This window comes from Natator depressus, chromosome 22 (assembly GCF_965152275.1).
Source record: "Natator depressus isolate rNatDep1 chromosome 22, rNatDep2.hap1, whole genome shotgun sequence".
NCBI lineage: Eukaryota > Metazoa > Chordata > Testudines > Cheloniidae > Natator > Natator depressus.
The window spans coordinates 17,666,412-17,688,966 of record NC_134255.1 but is presented as its reverse complement, the minus strand read 5'-3'; the positions used below and the strand labels follow the sequence as shown (position 1 = coordinate 17,688,966).

The 22,555-nt window shown below is 47.7% G+C and overlaps 1 protein-coding gene across 5 annotated transcripts in view; it reads left to right on the top strand.

Annotated features, from left to right (window-relative positions):
- Positions 1 to 20,325, top strand: part of SIK3 (SIK family kinase 3) — a 149,135-nt gene extending 128,810 nt beyond the window's left edge. For 3 of the 5 annotated variants that reach the window (XM_074936934.1, XM_074936937.1, XM_074936936.1), the window contains 10 exons: positions 5,075 to 5,225; positions 6,276 to 6,401; positions 6,713 to 6,798; positions 7,511 to 7,620; positions 8,156 to 8,513; positions 9,330 to 10,210; positions 15,349 to 15,512; positions 16,202 to 16,334; positions 17,246 to 17,416; positions 18,224 to 19,610. In XM_074936934.1, the coding sequence (XP_074793035.1) occupies positions 5,075 to 5,225; positions 6,276 to 6,401; positions 6,713 to 6,798; positions 7,511 to 7,620; positions 8,156 to 8,513; positions 9,330 to 10,210; positions 15,349 to 15,512; positions 16,202 to 16,334; positions 17,246 to 17,403 (2,167 nt within the window). In that variant the 3' untranslated portion in view covers positions 17,404 to 17,416; positions 18,224 to 19,610. The other 2 variants (XM_074936935.1, XM_074936938.1) reach the window with 2 other exon arrangements.
- Positions 20,326 to 22,555: the final 2,230 nt, after the last annotated feature.

Below are 22,555 nucleotides of genomic sequence, written 5' to 3'. Positions count from 1 at the left end.
CTCTAGCCTTAGTTGGAACATATTTCAAATTGTAATTAATTAAAATACATTTTACCAAGCAGGGCTGAATATGTGAAAATAACTGGAACTAACATCCTGGAAATGTTGCAACATGAATGAGAATCTTACTCCTGCAAGGGGTAGCTTCTCCAGCAGAGATTCCGTTTTGTCTTTCAGAGCAGGCTTCAACAGAGACCTCTGTACATACATAAAATATTTAAAGTACCAATTGTCTGTCTAACGTAATTCAGTTTGAAGCACTACTATAGACCGCCAGGATCTAATTTGGATATGAATAGAGCCCTTTTTAATGTTTTTAATAAAGTAAATACTAACGGAAACTGCGTGATCATGGGAGACTTTAACTTCCCAGATATAGACTGGAGGACGAGTGCTAGTCATAATAATAGGGCTCAGATTTTCCTAGATGCGATAGCTGATGCATTCCTTCATCAAGTAGTTGCTGAACCGACTAGGGGGATGCCATTTTAGATTTGGTTTTGGTGAATAGTGAGGACCTCATAGAAGAAATGGTTGTAGGGGACAATCTTGGTTCAAGTGATCATAAACTAATTCAGTTCAAACAGAACAGAAGGATTAACAAAAATAAATCTGCAACTAGAGTTTTTGATTTCAAAAGGGCTGACTTTCAAAAATTAAGGAAATTAGTTAAGGAAGTGGATTGGACTGAAGAACTTATGGATCTAAAGGCAGAGAAGGCCTGGGATTACTTTAAATCAAAGCTGCAGAAGCTATCGGAAGCCTGCATCCCAAGAAAGGGGAAAAAATTCATAGGCAGGAGTTGTAGACCAAGCTGGATGAGCAAGCATCTCAGAGAGGTGATTAAGAAAAAGCAGAAAGCCTACAGGGAGTGGAAGATGGGAGGGATCAGCAAGGAAAGCTACCTTATTGAGGTCAGAACATGAAGGGATAAAGTGAGACAGGCTAAAAGTCAAGTAGAGTTGGACCTTGCAAAGGGAATTAAAACCAATAATAAAAGGTTAGATAGCCATATATATAAGAAGAAAACAAAGAAAGAAGAAGTGGGACCGCTAAACACTGAGGATGGAGTGGAGGTTAAGGATAATCTAGGCATGGCCCAATAGCTAAACAAATACTTTGCCTCAGTCTTTAATAAGGCTCATGAGGATCTTAGGGATAATGGTAGCATGACAAATGGGAATGAGGATATGGAGGCAGATATTACCATATCTGAGGTAGAAGCGAAACTCGAACAGCTTAATGGGACTAAATTGGGGGGCCCAGATAATCTTCATCCAAGAATATTAAAGGAATTGGCACCCGAAATTGCAAGCCCATTAGCAAGAATTTGTAATGAATCTGTAAACTCGGGGGTTGTACCATATGACTGGAGAATTGTTAACATAGTTCCTATTTTTAAGAAAGGGAAAAAAAGTGATCCGGGTAACTACAGACCTGTTAGTTTGACATCTGTAGTATGCAAGGTCTTGGAAAAAATTTTGAAGGAGAAAGTAGTTAAGGACATTGAAGTCAATGGTAAATGGGACAAAATACAACATGGTTTTACAAAAGGTAGATCGTGCCAAACCAACATGATCTCCTTTGAGAAAGTTAACAGATTTTTTAGACAAGGGAAACCTAGATTTCAGGAAGGCGTTTGATACTGTGCCACATGGGGAATTATTAGTTAAATTGGAAAAGATGGGGATCAATATGAAAATTGAAAGGTGGATAAGGAATTGGTTAAAGGGGAGACTACAGCGGGTCATACTGAAAGGTGAACTGTCAGGCTGGGGGGAGGTTACCAGTGGAGTTCCTCAAGGATCAGTTTTGGGACTAATCTTATTTAATCTTTTTATTACTGACCTTGGCACAAAAAGTGGGAGTGTGCGAATAAAGTTTGCGGATGATACAAAGCTGGGAGGTATTGCCAATTTAGAGAAGGAGCAGGATATCATGCAGGAGGATCTGGATGACCTTGTAAACTGGAGTAATAGTAATAGGATGAAATTTAATAGTGAGAAGTGTAAGGTCATGCATTTAGGGATTAATAACAAGAATTTGTTATAAGCTGGGGAAGCATCAATTAGAAGTAACGGAGGAGGAGAAGGACCTTGGAGTATTGGTTGACCACAGGATGACTATGAGCCGCCAATGTGATATGGCCGTGAAAAAAGCTAATGCGGTCTTGGGATGCATCAGGCGAGGTATTTCCAGTAGAGATCAGGAGGTGTTAGTACGAGGCACCGGTGAGACCTCACCTGGAATACTGTGTGCAGTTCTGGTCTCCCATGTTTAAGAAGGATGAATTCAAACTGGAACAGGTACAGAGAAGGGCTACTAGGATGATCCGAGGAATGGAAAACCTGTCTTACAAAAGGAGACTCAAGGAGTGTGGCTTGTTTAGCCTAACGAGAAGAAGGCTGAGGGGAGATATGATTGCTCTCTATAAATATATCAGAGGGATAAATCCCGGAGAGGGAGAGGAATTATTTAAGCTCAGTACCAATGTGGACACAAGAACAAATGGATATAAACTGGTCATCGGGAAGTTTAGACTTGAAATTAGACGAAGGTTTCTAATCATCAGAGGAGTGAAGTTTTGGAATAGCCTTCCAAAGGAAGCAGTGGGGGCAAAAGATCTATCTGGCTTTAAGATTAAACTCGATAAGTTTATGGAGGAGATGGTATGATGGGATAACATGATTTTGGTAATTAATTGATCTTTAAATATTCATGGTAAATAGGCCTAATGGCCTGTGATGGGATGTTAGATGGGGTGGGATCTGAGTTACCCAGGAAAGCATTTTCTGTAGTATCTGGCTGGTGAATCTTTCCCACGTGCTCTGGGTTTAGCAGATCGCCATATTTGGGGTCGGGAAGGAATTTTCCTCCAGGGCAGATTGGAAGAGGCCCTGGAGGTTTTTTGCCTTCCTCTGTAGCATGGGGCACGGGTCACTTGCTGGAGGATTCTCTGCTCCTTGAAGTCTTTAAACCACGATTTGAGGACTTCAGTAGCTCAGACATAGGTGAGAGGTTTTTCGCAGGAGTGGGTGGGTGAGATTCTGTGGCCTGCGTTGTGCAGGAGGTCGGACTAGATGATCATAATGGTCCCTTCTGACCTTAGTATCTATGAATCTATATGGAGCTAGATTATCTTCTGTTTTGTTTTACAACCAAACCATCCGCAGGGATGCTCTAAAGACTTGTTCCCTAAGGGCCTTTCACAGACAAAGACCGTTGCTCCAGCCATGGTGTTGTCCGCTCATTTTCTGTCTGGATTGAATTGGTACAAAGCTAAACCCATCTGGGGAGAGAAACTAACTGGGTCCTCACGTGTTAGTTTTTGCTTTTGGGTGGAGAGAGAGCAGTGTTTTGTAATACTCTTAAAGAGGTACTCTTGAGGATGCGTGTGCTTGGGTTTGACTCATATATGGGAACCCAGATTGAAAGGGAAGTTTGTTCCTGGAAAAATGTCTTCTGACCTCCAGTTCTGGAAGGGAACTGAGAGGGAACTGTTATAAGTTCCTCTACAACCATTTGCCCTGGTACTAGGCTTGGTCCATTTATTCTCTGATGTGTGTCTCATGATGGCATGGCACCAAACATTTAGGCTGCTGGTTGACTCTGCATTCAAGGTGATGGGATGGGTGGGGAAGAATCTGAAACAAGACAGCCCCTAGCAGTGAAAGAGGGTTCCCTCTCTGTGCAAAGTCATCACATTTCTCCCTCCCCCCCCACTGGGTTTAGTGCCTTTCTGAATGCAGATGCCAGCCTCTGCTCTGGCTCAGAGTGGCTGCAGGATAGACCCTTTCCTGCCCTTGCGGTGTTAATCTTATCCACCCCCACCCACTGGTGCTGTGACACGGCAGGTTTTATCTGCGCGTACTGGAGACTTAGAAGTGTTTTAAAAACTTTTTTGTTTTGCCATTATTGGTTTTGTCTTGAGGCCCCCCACAAGTGCAGCTTCCTTGTTTGACCCCCATCCCCCAAGTCCATCCCTCTGTAGTCACATGAGGTGCAGCATTTGGTAGAACAGGTTCAGATCAAAATTCCCTCATCTTCAAGGCCTGATGTATGTTAGTGCTTGGAATAAACCAGTCTGACAGGTTCACTAGCATGTGTCATCTAGGAAGCGGAAGATCCTGTAAGCCTGTGTGTGTGCTGAGAGAGGGCAGGTCTTGCTGCTAGGTGGTGGTCTAAGCTTTTTTGGCATTCGAATGGGAAGCCTCCATTCCGCACACATGTTAGGGTTATTGATGCACCAATTAGTATTTTCCAGTTTTCCTCCTTTCCCAGGTATCCATGGGATATCCTTGCCCTTCTCTCAGTGAAGTCTCTCTCTAGGTGTACCTGCAAATAAAGCATCTGGGGTAGGACTGGGGGTGAGGTTGTTATGCTGGTCCTGCTTCTGGGCTTGTTTAAATTAGAATTCCTAAGGTGCTGGCCCACTGTATTTTAGAGTTAGACTCAGCAGGCAAGCTCCAGCTGAGCTTTTTAAGGTCTCCTCTTAGAGAACAGGCCTTGCCATAGAGAGACAACTGTTCCTAGCAGCAGAATCACCTTGTCTAAGGCAGCAGCATTCCTGACGGGCTCCTCCTTCCCCAGTTCAGATAGATGAACATGCAACAATTTTTCTTAGCACAGAGTATTCCCATCCCACTGGAATATAGGGACGCTCCAGCTTAGCAAAATGTCACCGTGTAAACTCTGAGGCATGGTGAATGAAAACGGCTCTCAGATGGAGAAACGCCTTTCCGTTCTTAGCTGTTGAATGGTTTCTGCAGGTCGGTGGAACCAAGTGCCAGGCCAAGTCATATGGTCAGTTACAGACTGGTGCCCCAGTTATAATCTAGTTAGGATATAAATCAGACTGGCAAAATTTTAGAGAAAATGTACCTACCCCAGCACCAAATGGACTTGCTAATCCTGTACCCTGCTGGTGATGAATAAACTAATGGCACTTTACTTCTCACTCTGAAACAGAGCTTCTGGGCAGGCAGAACTTGGCAGAGCTGATGTAAATGAAATGTCTCTGTAGCTGAGTTTGTTTTTCAGCTGACATCACTAACCCACTTCCCCATGTGTTTAGCTCTGTTTACAAGGACTCAAACACCCTGCATCTCCCCACTGAGCGCTTCTCTCCTGTTCGCCGCTTTTCCGACGGTGCTGCCAGCATCCAGGCGTTCAAAGCCCACCTGGAGAAAATGGGCAATAACAGCAGCATCAAACAGCTTCAGCAGGTAAAGGAAGGAAGCGGGATGCAGTGGATCAGCTTAGGTCACTGACTTACTGGCAGAGGAAAAAAGGAGGAAACCTTTCCTACTGCATTGTCTCCTGGATCCAAACATTCTTCAGAGCTGCAGCTGGGGAGCTTATCCTCCCCCTTCTGCGTATTTGAGTGTGCTTTGTAGAATTGCCATCATCCTCTTTATCTCTGCTGCAGCCTTGGGGGCTTCCCCCTTTTCTGGGGACTTGACATATCACTGTAGAAACACACATAAGGTCCAAGAAGTCAGGCTCAAGTGAGGAATGTGGGTCCTGATACCTGTGCTCCCTAGACACTGTCTTTGAGTTTCTTCCCAAGACTCGCACACAGTGAAATCAGTCCCCAGAATCCCATTTCAAAGTTGACATGGTTGGTTCTTGGTCCTGGCCTGCTTGTTTAATTGGTTTGAATGACAATCCGTGGTGCTGCACAGAGTAACCAGACTGAAGAACACTCTTGAAAATCCTCTTAGCCACTCCAGCTAAAAGCCACTGGTACCTTCACCAGTTTTTAATGGCAGTGAAGTTCCATCGCCGTCCCATAGCATGCCATGCAACATTCATTGAAAGGCCATTTTGCTCTGCTGTGGCATAAATTGCATAGTCCTCTCTTTGACCTCAGTCGGAGTCTTGTAGTTGATTTCAGTTGGAGTTGGATTGTGCCCTGAAAGAGGAATTTCCCTGTGCAGCACAGCAGGAGCATGAGATGCTAATTTAATCTTGGGGTTTTCATGTCTGATGCTTTTCACTTGCACTCCTTGCAGTTGCGGTGTAAGAAGACTAAATAGCCCGTGAGTTTAGTTCCATGAGCATCTATTTCTTTCCCACTGTAGGAGAGAGCTGGAGTGACCCTGGTATTAGGCACACACATGCTGCTAACTACATGGATTAGGATTTCTGTCCTGCAGTTTCTTCTTTTTCTCTGGCTCTTTCAGCCAAGGAGACTGCAGAGTGAAAGCCGTTTTGCACAGCAGGGTTGCTGTGCAGGAAGAGATCACGTTGTGCGTGTATTGCATTCATTACAGGAGTGTGAGCAACTGCAGAAGATGTACGGTGGGCATATGGACGAGAGAACGCTGGAGAAGACACAGCAGCAACACATGTTGTACCAGCAGGAGCAGCATCATCAAATTCTCCATCAGCAGATTCAGGTACTGGAACCGGGACCATGGTCCCTGAACCCTAACCAGGTTTTCCTGCAGTGTCACAGGTAGAGGTATTGAATGGCCCCGTGGGACTAGGGAGGAAAACTTCTGTATATGTGGCAAGTTAGATTGCTCGACCTGCTGTAATGAGGAACAAGGGGGAAGGCTTTTCATAAACAATGCATGCACAGCTGGTAGGATAGTGAGAGCTTCTGTCTCAGGTTGATTAATTTATTGGTCCAAACTCTCTCAATCCAGATGGAACTGACTAATTGCAAATAACTTTTTGTTCCCCTCCTTTCTGGTGCCTGGCTCAGGATTGTATTCGCCCACCTCAGCCATCTCCACCCTTGCAAGCTCCATGTGAAAACCAGCCAGCTCTGCTCACTCACCAGCTGCAGAGGTAAAGAAAGGGGTTTGCTTTGGCAAAGTGCTGTTGGGAGGGGGGAGAGGGTGAAGCTGTCACTCAGTGATGCACTGGGGCCTGTCCCAGAGCCAGCTGGGAGCATATAACCTTAGAGAACTGGTCCTCATTCCTAGAGGCCTGTGCAGGCTGCAGCTGGAGCTGTTGGAGCACATGTCTCTGGCAATCAGGCTCTTAACATTTCTGACCAAGAGAACCTTGAAAGTAACCTGATGACACAACATTGTTTTAAATTGACACGGAACAGCTGCTTGTTGGCCAACTTGAAAACAAATGCTTTTCAATAATAGCATGAGCACTTTCTCTAGCACCTTGTATGCCAAGCCATTTATAAACACTCTTTAGACCCTTCCCCATCCCCTCTGTTGCCGAGCAAATATCATCCCATTTTACAGATGAGGAAGACTGAGGCAGAGTGGGAGAGTCTTGCCATAGGTCATGGTGAGTCAGGAATAGAATTCAGGATTCCTGAGTCCCAGGCTTGTGCACTAACCACTGGGCCATACTCCCTTATCCAGATAGCTAATGAAGATAAAACAGAAATTATGTTGCAAAGCCTTTAAGATTCTAAAGGAGTTTTTTTTATATTTATTTGTTTTTTTTTAAAAGCACTTAGAGTTCAGTTCTAAAACTTGAACAAGTATCTTTATCAGGAAGAGTGATTTACGAAGATGCTTATTTTCTTGTGTAGGTTACGGATTCAGCCATCTAGTCCACCCCCAAACCACCCTAATAATCATCTCTTCAGGCAGCCAAATAGCAGCCCCCCTCCTGTGAATAGCAGCATGCTACAGACTCATGGTAAGCACTGAGTATACCAAGCCATCTGTCATCCTATTGTGCAGGCCACTTGTCAGAACCTTATGGTTTTAAAGCACTTGGGAAAACAGTTCATGTCTTTTCCAAATTCTAGTGCCTGGCGCAGATAGCCAATGTAAAAGATTCTCCGTCTGGCACAAGGGGCTGGTGTTATCTGAATACTTGCAGTGGATCTTGCCAGCTGGAATACGTTGTTATATTTCATGTCCTGAGATCCGTGTGTATAATTTCTGAGGGCGGGGAGGAGGGATATTATTCTCTGATTATGCAGATAACTTTGCACTGGTATCGTTTCTTTTGCCTTGCACGTATTTCTGGTTGTGGCTGTAGTCTGATGAAGTTTTAGCTGCGAATAGTCAGGAAAGGCGCGCACCTCATCACCTGCTGAAATGCAGCTTGGTTCTGAAAATCTTTCTTCTGGCCCCGATAGCGTCAGACGCTGTAGCTGTTAAACAGAACGTGCTCTCAAGCCTTGCAATAACTCAGTGCAGTTACTCAAAGGGATTGTTCTTCGTAGGTGCAGCATCTCAGTCCCAGTTCCAAGGGATGCCTTCCCACAGTGCGATCTTCCAGCAGTCTGGTAACTGTTCCCCGCCCCCGAACGTGGCACTGACATGCATGGGCATGCCGCAGCCATCGCAGCCGCAGCAGGTCACCATCCAAGTGCAAGAGCCCGGGGATATGCTCAGCAACAACCTTCTGCAAGGGGCAGCTGTGGCAGGGCAGGGCATGTCCCCTCACCCACGAGGCATGTCCATCAACCCGAGTGCCAATCAGATCCAAATGCAGCATCGAGCTAACCTGATGGCCTCTCTCACGTATGGTCACAGGCCACTGTCCAAGCAGCTCAGTGCTGATAGTGCAGAGTCACACAGGTAAGGCCATTCTCCAGCTGTTCTGCTAACCTGGGGAGGCGCTGAGGGGAGAAGGGAGGAGAAAAGAAATAGGGCCAGTCCGAGTACTGCCACCATGGCTCCGTGCGCCGAGCTGTCTCTGTCTCCTGAGCGCAGCACTCGCTGCCAGCAGCAGGCCATGCACTGGCCATGTTACGGAGCTGGCTGTGATCCTAGTCCAGACCCTTAGACTTCAGGGCGTTGTTAGTGGGGTGGGTGCTCTGACAGCCGGGGGGCGAGGATTGTGTGAAGTCAGCACAACTCCTGAGCCGTGCGGGATAGGAAGCCAGCTTTCTCTCGAGGAACGCAGGTTGCTGCTCAAGTAGAGTCTTGTGCTTTAATAAGAGGGGAGAAATAAAGAAGTACAGAGACTGTTCCTAATTCCCCTTTGTGCCTGGTCTGGTCGGAGCCTACACTAGCTTCAAGAGCTCCGACAGACGTGCTCTGCCTCTCACAACACCTTTTTCCCCATCTACGTTCCCCCAGCTCTCTCCAGAGACTTCAACCATTCCTTCTTACCTGGCCCTGCGGAGTCATTGATGACCTGGGGCGTGTGCTCTTCTTCAGGGTCTGAGTGCATTGTCTCTGCAGCTCTCCCAGAAAGAGCTGCTGGGTGACAAACCTTGGTCCCCTCTGCTCCACTCCAGCTAGGCCCTCAAGCCACCACCCTGAGCGTGTGCAGCCTGCTGGAGTTGGTTGGGAGATTGTGCAGAGTGCCTGAGTGGTGGTGGCCTCCTCTGCGTTCATGGGTTTACTCTTGGCTGCTGCAACACAATCGCTGTTGTTTCTTCCTTGCAGCTTGAACATGAACAGGTATCCCCCTGCTAACTATGACCAGGTGCACTTACATCCCCACCTGTTCTCAGATCAGGCCCGTGCATCCCCCAGCAACTACAGCCCATCAGCAGGGGTGGGATTCCCCGCAACGCAGCAAGCCCTGAAAGTCCCTCAACTGGACCCGTTCCCCAGCTTCCCTCAAAGCGCGCAGCAGCCGCAGCCGCCGCACTACACAGCATCAGCACTACAGCAGGCACTGCTGTCCCCTACTCCGCCAGACTACAGCCGACGCCAGCAGGTACCGCACGTCCTCCAAGGACTGCTTTCCCCCCGGCACTCGCTCACGGGGCACACGGACCTGCGACTGCCCCCTGCGGAATTTGCACAGCTCATCAAACGGCGGCAGCAGCAGCAGCATCAACAGCAGCAAGAATTTCAAGAATTGTTCCGGCATATGAGCCAAGGAGATGCTGGGAATATGGGCACCAGCATGGGACAGAACCTGTCAGAGCGTCAGTCGCTGTCTGTGCCTTATCCGAATGCTGACACGTACCATCACAACAGCCCCCAACAGCTCTTAAAAATCAGGGCACAAGAATGTATCCAGCAGGTATCTGCGGCAGGGGCACCCCATGGGTATGTACCCCAGCCAGCTCTGATCCATTCGGAGAGCATGGAGGAGGACTGTGCATGCGAGGGTGCCAGGGACAGCTTTCCGGACAATAAGAGTTCAAATACATTGACCAAAGGTGGCCATGAGAACCCACTGCTTTTAAATGCAGGAGGGCATGGGGACCCAGAATCTCTGCTAGGAACTGTTAATCAGGGGCAGGAATTGGGGACGCATCATTACAGACATCAGCCAGCTACCGGATTCAGTAGGAATAAGGTGCCCAGCAGAGGTAAGACTTAGTGCTACTTGTGTACATGAAACAGCCTCTTCCAATTGCAGATACACCCCACGTGCAAGCAGAGATGACTGTGTGTATCAGACAGAACTAGGAGTTTCAGTGACAGTCAACTTAGGGCAGTATTTTCTGGAGTCTTTTGGCTATTAAGGCTGTAAGTAAATTGTGGACTCATACAAACTTTGTACCAAACAACAAGGAGGAGAATTGTTAAATAATAAAGGGACACTCCCAGACTCCTAGGACTTGGAATTTGATGATTCTAACCTGCAGGTAATGAGAAAAGACCCTGGATTCCTGCTTTGCCTTTAGAGATGAGCTGCAAAGTTTTGGGTGGTTTATCTGTTTTTTTTTTTTTTTTAATTAAAAAAATCTAGTGTCCCAAATTAAGGGAATATGTGTATTATCCCTACTGCCCAAAGCTGTGACTGGTTCCTCCTTCACAGTCCGGGCAGTGCTACAAGGGTCAATGAAATGTAGCCTGTAGTGCACAGTGTCATTTCTTGGGCCAGCTCCCTCCACTACAGTAACAGAGAGCACTAACTGGTAGCCCCAGAGGGAGCTTGAATGATCTGCTTTAGGAAAACTGGTTGTTAAACTTGCTCCTAGTGAGTCCCTCAGGCCTGTTTTTGGTCCTGTGGAAACTACTGTCCCCTTTCCTGGTCTCCCCACCCACCGTAACTATGGTGACAGAGCAGCATGACGAGCGGTCTCTTTAAATGACTGTTCTCCCTGCATTGTAGTTCTGTGTGTTTAGAATTCATCACCTGCCTACCCGTTCAAGAGGGGCGAAGGCACTGAGCAGTACCACCTGGCAGGCCTGAGCAGGGTAGAGCTATATCTGCTGTAGGAATGAGATGCATCTTATTTGAAGCCACCCGCTTTCTCTTGACTCCCTTGCTGTGCTGGTGCTTTGCCCACTCAGGAGGCATGGCTTAATGTTGAGACAGTAACCGCAGGTATTTTGTCATGTTGTGCGTTCAAGCAGGTGGGCATGTGAGATGAAAGGGGTCCTTCAGAGCAAGGACTAGGGCAAGGAGTGGCCTGCCGTCACTGTGCATTTGGTGATTTAAATCACTAACGCGCTGGTCCTGTCAGACCTCCGTTTTTCTGCTGTGCTGCAGTTTCCAGGCATGGCCCTGGTAAAGGAGAGAGCTGTCCGAGTGCAAGCAGGCTCCGGAAACTCCTCTTTTTTGAGTTCCTCATTTTACTGACCTGGGTCATTTTTATTATTGACACAGCTAAATAAACTCCATGTAAAATGGTGCGAATGACTAAACAAGCCAAAAGCCATGCTTGTGCCCCGCTAATTGCTCTGTTAATATCATGATACACAGGAGAGTAGGACTTTAGACTGCAAGACTTTGTAAATGAGTAAAGAGAAGTCAACATTTACCATGAATTGTGCAAGCAGTTCTGAAAGAGGGAGGGAGTGCGCATGTGGCTGCTTGGAGTGTTACTATGGTAGATTGTACTCAAAGGTGTAGCTACCCTGACCTTTATTTTCCTCCTTGTGTTTAATAACCCAGTTGGAATCTAGCCTACACTCTTCCCGCTCCAACTGAGCTACCATTTAAGTGACCCAAGCACTCTTATGTACAAATTAAATGAAATAAAACCTCAATGTAAATAGCACTAAAGAGTTCACTTCCAATCGGCTGCATACAAAACAACTCCAATGTTATCAGCAGCTCTGTGCACGCGCCCCTGAAGAGCAACTGGGGGAGTACGGCCGGGGGGTATTTAAACCCAAATAAGTGTAACTGTGTGATGGTTTCTCTTGAATAATTTTTTTCTCCTCCCAGCCCCGCCCCGCCCCGCCCAAAAGGTTAGACTTTGTCTTTGAGCTCCCCTAGCTACATTCACAATGTTATTTGAATGGGTTTTAAATTGTAATTTCCCTTAAGAGGAAAATGTATTGTGGAAACAATAGAGTTGATATTTTTGCTTGAGAGATTATGAACCACTTCCTGGTCACTTGCATGCCAGTATATAAACTGAGGAGTATGCTGTTCCTGGTTACAGTTCTCTGGCGTGCCCAGTGAGTACTTTGGTCCACGTACTTGCCCGACAGAAGAGTAACAGTGTGTTGGGACGTTACGTAGCGTTTTGGGCCATGCCACCGCTTACTGCTGCCTGTCACCTAAATCCTTATGAAGGCTCCCACCAGCTGTGGCCCACTAGGTTTGGATTCAGTGACTCGCTTGCGGGGCATCGTTGTGCCCCAGATGCTGTACAGCTTTGGAAACGCTGCCCAGCCCAGGGTGCCAGCCCCAAAACACCTTCAGCAGCCCTGGAGATTACTCACTAATGTGGTGGAGGACTAAATCACCGCTGTCTCCCATGTTGTGTTAAAGCCATGCGGGGAATTGGAAACCAAGCTGTCTGTCTTGCGCACGTGTGGATAACTGACTCCCGCCATGGAGCTTTACCCTGCTCAGGTGGCTGCTGGGGGACGGAAAGAATTCAGATTGGGGTTTACAATGAAACGTGGATACAAATGTGAGCCTCCCAGCCTCTGTGTAATCTGGGCCTAAGCATGAGAAGTGCTGACAGCAGTGGCAGCTGCAAGTGCTAAATGGTTTTCTTGCTCCGTGTGCGGTTTGTATAGAAGGGAACGCCTCCCTTCCCTGGAGCCTCAGGTGTATGGGCTGCCCTAGTGGAGGCGGGCTACTGGGCTTCACGGGCTGCTAACTGTGCTCCTCTCTCACTCCAGATTTGTACTGACGTTCTTTGTGCAGCCCTTACAGGCTGGTTGCTGATAGCTGCAGGCTCTTGTGAGCTGCCCACTCAGGCAACTGCTCCCACAGTTTGAACAGCAGCCAGAGCTGTGGGTGGGTGGCAGTTCTTTCTCACTGCCTCGTTCCAACCGTTTGTTTTCCAGGGTAACTCAAGTTTTGTTTTGTTTTTCCAGGAAAGTGAGACTTGTAACTGAACTTAACCTTGTGGCCGTGCAGAGGGAGGCAAAGCCAAGACCCAGTCTTGTATTATTGCAAAATCTGCTCCGATAACACCTCAGCATGGTGAAGTACCATGTCATTGTGATATAAAGCAGCATGATCAGTGCATTTCAACTCCTCCCTCCCTGCCCCCAAAACACCGGGGAGGCCATACACTGGAGGGGCTAGTGAACTGGCATGGCTGAGGAATAGTACGGCTAGACAGTCAAGTTGATCCACATGCAACACTTGTCTCTGCCAGCTTAGTCGCAAGCTGGTTTGATCACGGATAATGCCCGTTAGATCGGATTGGACTGTGGGCAAAGGGAGTGCTGGCACAAGAGGCTGCCAAACCCCATTCTTCATGCGGAGGGAGATGTGAACCCAGATTCTGTACCTAGTGATGAAAGGCTACAACTCGTCTGTGAGAGCCAGGACATGTTCATGCAGAGTGACCTGGAGTCTAGACCCATTCGCTGAGCAGGAATCCCAGACTCTGAAGTGCTGTTTGGCTGCAGAGTGAGACACAGATGTTCTCTACTGGGAATGGGGAGGCCCCATTGTTGCTTTTGCTAAAATGTGGTATCTTCCTTAGGACAGTTGCAGGTCCCCCCGTATGCCTGAATTGTGTTAGTTTCCTGGGGCAGTACAGTTTGGGGCCCAGTCCGGATGGCACTGAAACGAATGGATGTTCTGCTAAAGGTTTTGTTGGGAGCAGGGCCATTTACGATAACTGCCAGGCATGACATCTTGCCAAAGCAGAGAGACCACAGCTATGCCTGGTGTAACTCCATAGGCACCAACAGTGTTACACCCAGGTTGGATTTGTCCCCGAGTGTCCAATACTGACTCTGGAAAGGGCCTCTCCAAAGCAGTGCGGCACCTCGCGGCACCACCAGCTCTTTTTCCCCCAGGCAAGGAGGTAGGAGCTCTGTAGCCCTGAGTCAGCCGTCCTTGTGCCCAAGGAGACATGGAGGAGCTACTCAGTGCAGCTCCAGAGTTGTGCTTGGTCCTTTCCTCTGACCCGTGAGTTGTCACATTGTCCCTGAGTATTCCCAACACCTGGTGGTCTGGAGAGTAGGAAAACCGAACCAGGGCCTCTTCATGGTGCTGTGTGGTGCCGCGCAGTGGCCTGGATAGACATCAGCTGAATGCCTGGTAGGCCCCCACCAGAGGTTGTGTATCCTGCCTTTGCAGCAGATTCGCTTGATGATCTGACAGGTGGATGCTCCCCTTTCAACATCACTGATCCCCATTATTTCACCAAGTATCAGGCCCATAGAGCTGTAAAGCTTGTGTAATGAGCAGCTGGCTTGTTCTGCCTGCCTCAGAAAAAGAGAGGGCTGGTAGGTGGAACAGTCTGCTCAGTGTGTGACAGAAGTGAGCGAGGATAGGCTTCCAGGCTTCCTCGTTCATTCAGAGTCCGATGCGACCTTTAGTAACATGAGTTTTTGCTTGATATAAATGTAACTTTTGCCCTCCGACACAGCAGCTCCTGCAGCAGGGTACGGATGGACTTTGCCAGGCAGGAACTTGCCCAGATATTCAGCTTTCTACAAACATGTTTGAAAAGGGCAAGGAGCAGCGGTTTGATACAGATTTAGTATCGGTAACTCCCTTTGCCAAGGTTATGCAGAATGGCCCTTCTGGGACCTTCATTATATGGAAATCATAAGCATCTCTTTCTGGAGTGGTCTCTTTTGGAGCATCTGACCCATTCAAATAAGTGGGAGCAACAGGCTGTCTTAGTACCTGGACAGGAACGAGGTTTTGTGGGTGTCTCCCGGCATTGTGATAACGTTTCTTTCTCCTCAAATATTATGTATCTGGTTGAGACAGAAATTGTGCTTTCTTCCCTCTGAGTTCTCTTGAAGTGATTCCGGTCGGCTGCGAGCTGTGACTGGGATCAATAGTCGAGCCGGTCGTGAGAGCCTCTTGAATAGAGCAGCCCAGACATGGTCTTTGGAGTCAAGGAAAAACAAATCTGTGCTTCTCAGTCAGGAACAAGAAATATATGTCCAGTTGATATCCTTTTTGCACAGTCCTCATTGGCTACTGGATTAATTCATCCCCCCTGACTTCTGAGATCCTGCCAGAGTTCTGCATTAAGGCAGTTATTCCATGTTCTGTACCACTCAGGAAACCGCTGGCTTCTTTATACTAATCCCCTTTCTCTTTTGTCTAACTCCCAAGAATCCATTGTGGGGAATTGTATGGACAGAAGTTCTCCAGGACAAGCTATGGAGATGCCCAGTCATAATGGATTGGGTTATTCTGCAAGACCAGCTTCCATTGAACACCACAGACCCAGGACTCTGCAGAGACATCACACCATACAGAACAGCGATGATGCCTATGTAGGTTTGAGAAGGTTCATGGCTGCCAGGCCTTATGTACTGTGTAAAACTTACTATGAAGTGTGCGTTCTAGGGCTGAGCAAATAAGCCATTCACTAGCCAAATACAGATCCGCTTGTAACCCTGTGGGGCTAACTTGGAATCCAGTGCTGTGCAGAGCAATGCTTCCCCCTCTGCCTTTGGAACATCTCTACTGCATGTCCGTTGTGTACTGTGCAGTGTTTCAAGTGCTTTTAGCAGAGACCAACCCAAAAGTGAAATCTCCTACCTGTGGCTAAACAAGCATTGCCCAGTTTACCCACATACACCCAAGTCCATATGAAATTTTCCTGCAGGGTCAAGTGCACCCTAGGGTGCCTCTGCTGAAAACATTTGAGTTAAAGCAGGGATGAATACAGCCCGGAGTGTCTTATAATCTGCAAAAGAACCAAACTTCCAGCCAGGCAATGTTGGTGAACAACCTAGCAGTGCGGTCTCAGCCATTGAGAGATCGGCGCAAGGACAGCTGCACTGCGTACGGGTACATCAGCCCTTTGGGGTTTTGAAGCAGTTCTGGCATAGTCAAGCCCTGGTGTAACTCTCCTTATAACTTACTAGGGTGCTGGAAGAAAATGTGCACTTGTGACTGTCTCCTTTCATCCTGGGGGAGCACTGGGGTGTGACTCTGTCTCCTTCTGCCGTCTCCTCAGGTCCAGCTGGATAACTTGCCTGGAATGAGTTTAATGGCTGGAAAAGCACTAAGCTCTGCTCGGATGTCTGATGCAGTACTCAGCCAGTCATCGCTCATGGCCAGCCAGCAGCTACATGCCAGGGAGAGCGAGGGTAAGGACTTCCCTGGGGCTGAAAAGGCATCTTTCAGAGGTGATTGAATTCTGCTGCAATCTGGTTTGGGTCAGAAGCGACGCTGATTTGTGTCATCCTGGTCTATCAGATATGGGTCCACACCACAGAGTCACTTCCCTTGGTGGTATTCCTGTGCATGGAGCCAGCAGTGTACTAGGCACGTTGTAATACTGTCGAGTATGGTACAGTTGGCATTCTCTGTTTAAGCGTGGCCAAGGGCTGGAATAATAGATCTGCATTGGCAGAGCTGTGGAGGTTGAAAGATCAGGAGGAGTTGCAGGTCAGAGTTGAGGTGTATTGGCCTTTTGTGTGTCGAAAGCTTGCACTGATTGACTCTAGGCACTGTTACCAACCTCCCCACAGAGCATGTGCTGGTGCTTATTTCTGGTGCAGCCCTTACAGACGCTTGTCATTCTGGGTTGTGCTGCAGTTTCAAGCACATAGTGGCTTCCGTGTATAGTGACACTTGTCTTGGATTCCTGTGAAGCGCACACTACTGGCTGGAATCCTTTCCAGGTAAATTTCCACACACGCTTCTCGTCTCCATTCTTCTCAAGGTCTGTTGTCATCTCTCCCGTACTCTCTGAGCAGCAGGGAGACAGCTGGGCTGTAGCACGTAAAGCACAGTGTGACTTCTTAGGTAGTTGTGACATCGGCAAAGTCCTGGATTTGTGTCATGCTCACTGCAACGACTTTCTGTTAAAATGAGGGACAACCCTGCATGCCAGCCCTGACCCACACTCAGCACCTCAGGCCTGCCTGAGCCCTCTGCCAGAAGCTTCAATCAACTTTGCTCTCCTGGGCCCTTGGTAGACTCCAGTGTCCCAAGTAGCAGTGAGAGATTTCTCCCGTTCGCCTACAAACTCTGATGTTACTCTTTGGTCTTGCAGACTGTGGGGAAAGTTTGGAAGGTCAAGAGCATCCAAATCTAGCTGATGGCAGCCAGCATTTAAACACCTCTTGTTATCCATCTACGTGTATTACAGACGTCCTCCTGAGCTACAAGCACCCGGAGGTGCCCTTTGGGATGGAGCAGGCTGGGGTGTAGCAGGAAGGAGGGAGTGAGTATTTTTCTGTTTCTGTAAGTTCAGATCTTCCCTTTTCTGCCTCTAGGGTAGATCTTCAGTACCAGTAGCCCATGGGCTAGATCTCCCTAGACAACTCCTTGCCCCTCCCTTAGCTGTGGGTCTGAGAATGAAGTTTAAGATAGAGGATGTCCTTGCCGAGCTTCCAGAGGTCAGTTGTTTGCACTGCAGACAGTGCCGCCCTCGTAGACTTGCTGCTGGTGACCTTCAGTAGCTACTTGGTGCTTCTGCTTTGTAGAGTCTCTGGGTGGGAGTGCAGGGAGTGGCGAGGGAAGGCCTTGGCTGCTGGTGCAAGAATAAGCCCGGGCAGCAATATTTCCCATCTGTACGGTGGTGTGTGTGGGGAGAGTGGACTCCAGACGGGGGGAGCCAGGAGGCAGCTCTCTGAACAGCTGTACAGTGACTCAGGCCTGTCTGTTTGGCTCGTCCCCTTTCCGTGGAGGGGCAGCTTTCAGGAGCCGCCGCTGCTGTTGGTAGAAGGACATGGCACCTGAAGATGGTAGTCTGTGGACTTGCGTGATCCTGTCAGCTACATGGAGCAGTGGGCACACCTCCATGGGGCACGCAGCCCCTCCTTGTGCACGTCTCCCTTTTCTTTCAAGCCCCTTGTGGCATTGGCAGCATGAGCGCTCGGGGCACGTAGCCGGCTTTGTCAGGCTGGAGCATGGGGCGGGCAGAGGGATGTTTAAGGAGAAATGTCTGTCTCTTGTCCTGGCCTTTAACACCCCTTCTCTTCTCTTCTCTTCTCTCCTCCCTCTCTCTCTCTCTCTCTCTTTTTTCCAGGTTTTGTGTACAGCTTTGAAATGAAAAGGTCCATTTTAAACCAACAGTATCTAGCAGCATTGCGCCAAATCGCCATAGTATTTCTCACTGAAATATCATGGCTCTTTTCCTCATAATCAGTTCCTCAGTGTGTCGTTCTTTTGGTTTCTTTTGTTTTTGCCATATTTGCCTGTAACTCCAGCTATCACAGAGCTAACCAGAGAACCCGAGTCCTACACCCTGTGTGAAAAGATTGATGGAACTTGAGTTTTGCATTTGGTTTGGAGGGGGTTTTAAATGCGAAGGTCCAGGCCATCATGGATGGTGCAGACTCAGGCGTTCTCCCCTTCATCCAACCCTGCTCTTAAGACCTGTCCAACATCATCTTTTTCTGGGGACAAGTAGGAGAGCATGGGACAAATGCCTTCCTGGAGCCTGCCTGAATAGGGGAAGCAAGGGGCAGGGAGGGAATTTGAAGCTCTGTCCTTTGGCAAGCAATAAGCAGAGCTCCTGAAAACCAAGTCCAAAACCAGAGTCGTTTTTCCAGAGTTCCAGCTCACACCATGCCCCAGAAGCCCAGCCCCAAGGGCAGAAGAAGGCCACACTGTAGTTTTATTTCCATATCCTTTACATCTGAACTGATAGTGGGGCCCAGAGCTACTCTGGGGCAAGAGCAACTCCAGTCTCCCTTACCACGACGCTAGCCTGTCCAACCCACCCCCATCTGACCTGCGGAGCAGATTGCGTCCCCAACCCCACTGGTTCTTCCAGTGGTGCAATACGCTTTGTCTCTCTCATCTTTGTCTGCTTTTCTTTTTCTCTATTTTTGGTCATTGTGCTAAAAGGATAATTTCCCCCTCCCCCTCCTTTTTTAATACCTTTTCCTTTCAAACCCATGTACGACCCTTTTTTTTTTTTTTTTTCAGTTTAAAGTAAAGAAGACAGGTTGTTTCCCTTTGTCTTTCTAGCTTTTCCTCCTGATCATGTAGGAATTGTTTTATGGTAAATGTTGTTGTTTTTATTATTATTATTATTATTATAATTAATAAAAGACAAAAGGAATTTCTGTTTGAGAGAAATTTTTAACTAGATTCTGTTCTATTTGAATTGTGACTTGCACCTTTTGTTCAAAGTATTTTATTTCTTTTTAATGACATTGTAATTGTGACTGTTTTTTTTCTCTTGTGCCAGTGGCAGAAGTGATGTTCTCCTTTATACAAATTCAGACGTGCATAGATCTCTTCTTTGTCATTCTTTTTCATTTCTTTCCTTGACTGATAGAAACCAATGCCCCCTCCAGTGGTTGGGGCTAAGGGAGTATTTTGTGTCATCATTGCCTTTGGAACTTTAAAAGCTACAACTGAAAATTCCTATTATTGACACTTTTTTGGGAATTTTTTTTTTTAAATAAAGGAAAAATCAGTCCAACCCTCCTGAATTTGCACAGAAGGAAGTGTGAGACCAGCATGGCAAAGGTTAATTTGCTATCACCATCTCTTCCCCAAAGTCCCCCAGCAATTGTCATAAATGGACCTGCAATTAGAAGAAAAGGAGAGGGGAGGGGAGAGAAGAAATCTGCAGCTGACAAACAGTATCTCCCAGGTCAATGTTTCTAGAAAGCCTAATGTCACTCTGGTTTTATTGGTGTGTAGTTGTCAAGTTACATTTCTTTAACATGTAAAATAGGTGGTGTGTGTTAGGGGGGTGGGGGACCCAGACAGGGCTTGCCGGACTTCAGTGAGAGGGTACCAAGAAACACTGAAAGGCTTTTTGACATTGCTCTGTATCTTTGATTTGTTTTCCTTTTGTTTACATGACGTATTTCTGGGAGAGTTGACAGCCGCCCTACAGTAGCCATCCAAAAGAAAAGCAGGGACTTGCTTAACCGTGCCATTTCGCCGTATCACACTTTTTTATCATTGCTTTGTATTGTAGTAATCAATACGCGCAGTATATGTTGAATGTATATTAATATACTTTGCTATTATTTCTGTTTTTTGGAAATGTCCGAAGTATTTTTTCTTCCTCGTTTATGCTGGACTAAAAACAAACAACTTTCAGTAAATCTTTAGTCCATTTTTTTGTGGGTCACTTGCAACTAGTAACTTAGTTGGACAATGGGATCATGACAAATAAAATCATGATTATGATCTTGTGATCTCTTGTTTGTGTTGTTGCTCAATATCTGATGCAAAGGAGAAGCCAGCCCAACTTGGATTCTCTGAATAGCGTCCCAGAAGTTGAAAGCTGCAGTGTGCCAGGGTTGGCTGCTCTCCAGTTGCTGCATGTTTCAGTCTGTTATCCAACCTGCCATATGAAATCACCCTTGCCGGTGGTGATCTGACTTTCCAAAGCTGAAATGGACAGAATGGGGGCTCCTGCATAACATGTGGAAACAGACTCCCTTGACCTGCTGAGCACCACCTGAGCTGAACACCTCAGGAGGAAACTTACCAACACAGTGGTTTTCAACCTTTGGTCTGCAGACTGTGCCTAAGATTTCCAAACGGCTCCGCACCTCCATTCAACATTTTTTAGGGGTCCGCAAATGAAAAAAGGTTGGAAACCACTGTGCTAACACATTGCTGGAAGGCGTGTGGTCAGGGGCTGGGCGTAGGGAAGTGCCAGAGGCTGTTGGGGAGTGGGAAGGTCTTTGCGGTCTTTGCCCATTCTTTCCAAATGGACAAGCACTTCCCTAGGCTAGGTGACCTTTGATACATCGACTGTCAATGGATCGACTTCATTGTGCATCCACATGCAGCCAGTTGTTTTAAAAGGCAGCACAGACCTCACTTAAGAAGCTCAATGGCTTCTGGTATGAGATTTTATCTGCTTTGTTAATAATAAACTTACTCAGAAGATATGGGCAGGATTTGCATGTTCTGTCTCTCTGGCCAATTTATCCCAGCTTCAGATGATTAAATGAAGTGCCTGAATTTTATAGTGCCTTCAGGTTCCTGGTAATTGTACTCTGATCTTTTCTCTGAAATCTCTCATTTACCCGCCCTGGCCCTGCAGAGAAGATACAGCCTAAAGCAAAGGGATTCCAAGTGGGAATTGATGGTGCCCTGTCTAAAGCTCACGTTGTGGATCTGTAAGATCACTCACTGTGTCTAAGCACCTCCTGTGCATGCAGATGAGTCCCCACTGCTCTGGGGACCTCAGCAGAGGTGAAAGTCCAGGTGCCAGGTTTCATTCAGATACTCTCACAGCAGAACTGTGCAACTCCTATTCAGGGTTTGCAATGCAGAGTGTAAGGCCGGGGCTCTGCAAGCACTTAAGTGTGTGCTTCAAGTTAAGGCTGCTGTGATCCTTGACCCCTTCCCTGTTTTCCTGTTAGAACTACAGTAAATCCATCAGGTTCTCACCCTTTTAGTGGCTTATTGATATTGACCAGATGTGACTAAGCGGGACTGTTCTTAATGTTTCCTCCGAATAGTGTGGGGGTGCCTCAGTTTCCCCTAGGCAGTTCTTAAGTATCTAGGGGGTGGGGTAAGGGTGTATGAGCCTTGCAGAGCCCTAGAGGGCAGGTGTGTGCAGGGGTCTGGACACAGAGGATGGCCGACACCCTGTTTCCTGGCAACTGATGGCCTGGGCCCTTCCCCCCTGCAAGGTGAGAGCTAAAGGGTTGGAGAACAAAGGAATCAGGTGACCTCCTGGCCCGGGAAAGGGGAAAGCAAGAGGAGGAGGGGCTGGAGGGAGTTTCAGTTTGGGGCTGGCTGGGGACATGGAGTGAAGGGCAGACGTGGTTGTCTGGCGCTCTGCCCCCCAAAATGGACCCAGCTGAGGGGTCCTGTTCTCTGCACCTACAAGCTCTGTTTTAGACCACGTTCCTATCGTCTAATAAACCTTCTGTTTTACTGGCTGGCTGAGAGTCACGTCTGACTGCGAAGTTGGGGTGCAGGACCCTCTGGCTTCCCCAAAAGCCCCGCCTGGGCGGACTCGCCGTGGGAAGCGCACGGAGGGGCAGAGGAGGCTGAATGCTCCGAGGTCAGACCCAGGAAGGTGGAAGCTGTGTGAGCTGTGTGTCCTGCAGACAGGCTGCTCACAGAAAGGAGACTTTCCCCAGAGTCCTGACTGACTTCATGGGGAGCAGTTCCAGAGCATTGCCCAGGACTCTGTGACACCAGACCTTTAAACTTGTGATGTGGGTCACTGCTGCTTTTTCCTCCGCGCTCCCTCCATTATCACGTGCTCTTTCTCCCCAGTTTCTGTTGATGACAAACTCAATCCTGGGGGCTGCTTGTCCTATCCCAGCATGACCAAACTATACCTCTGTTATTGCTCTTCCCCCTCCCCCCCTTGAACTCTCCTGTGATCGCTCTACTCTATCACAGCTTCAGTAGGGGGCGG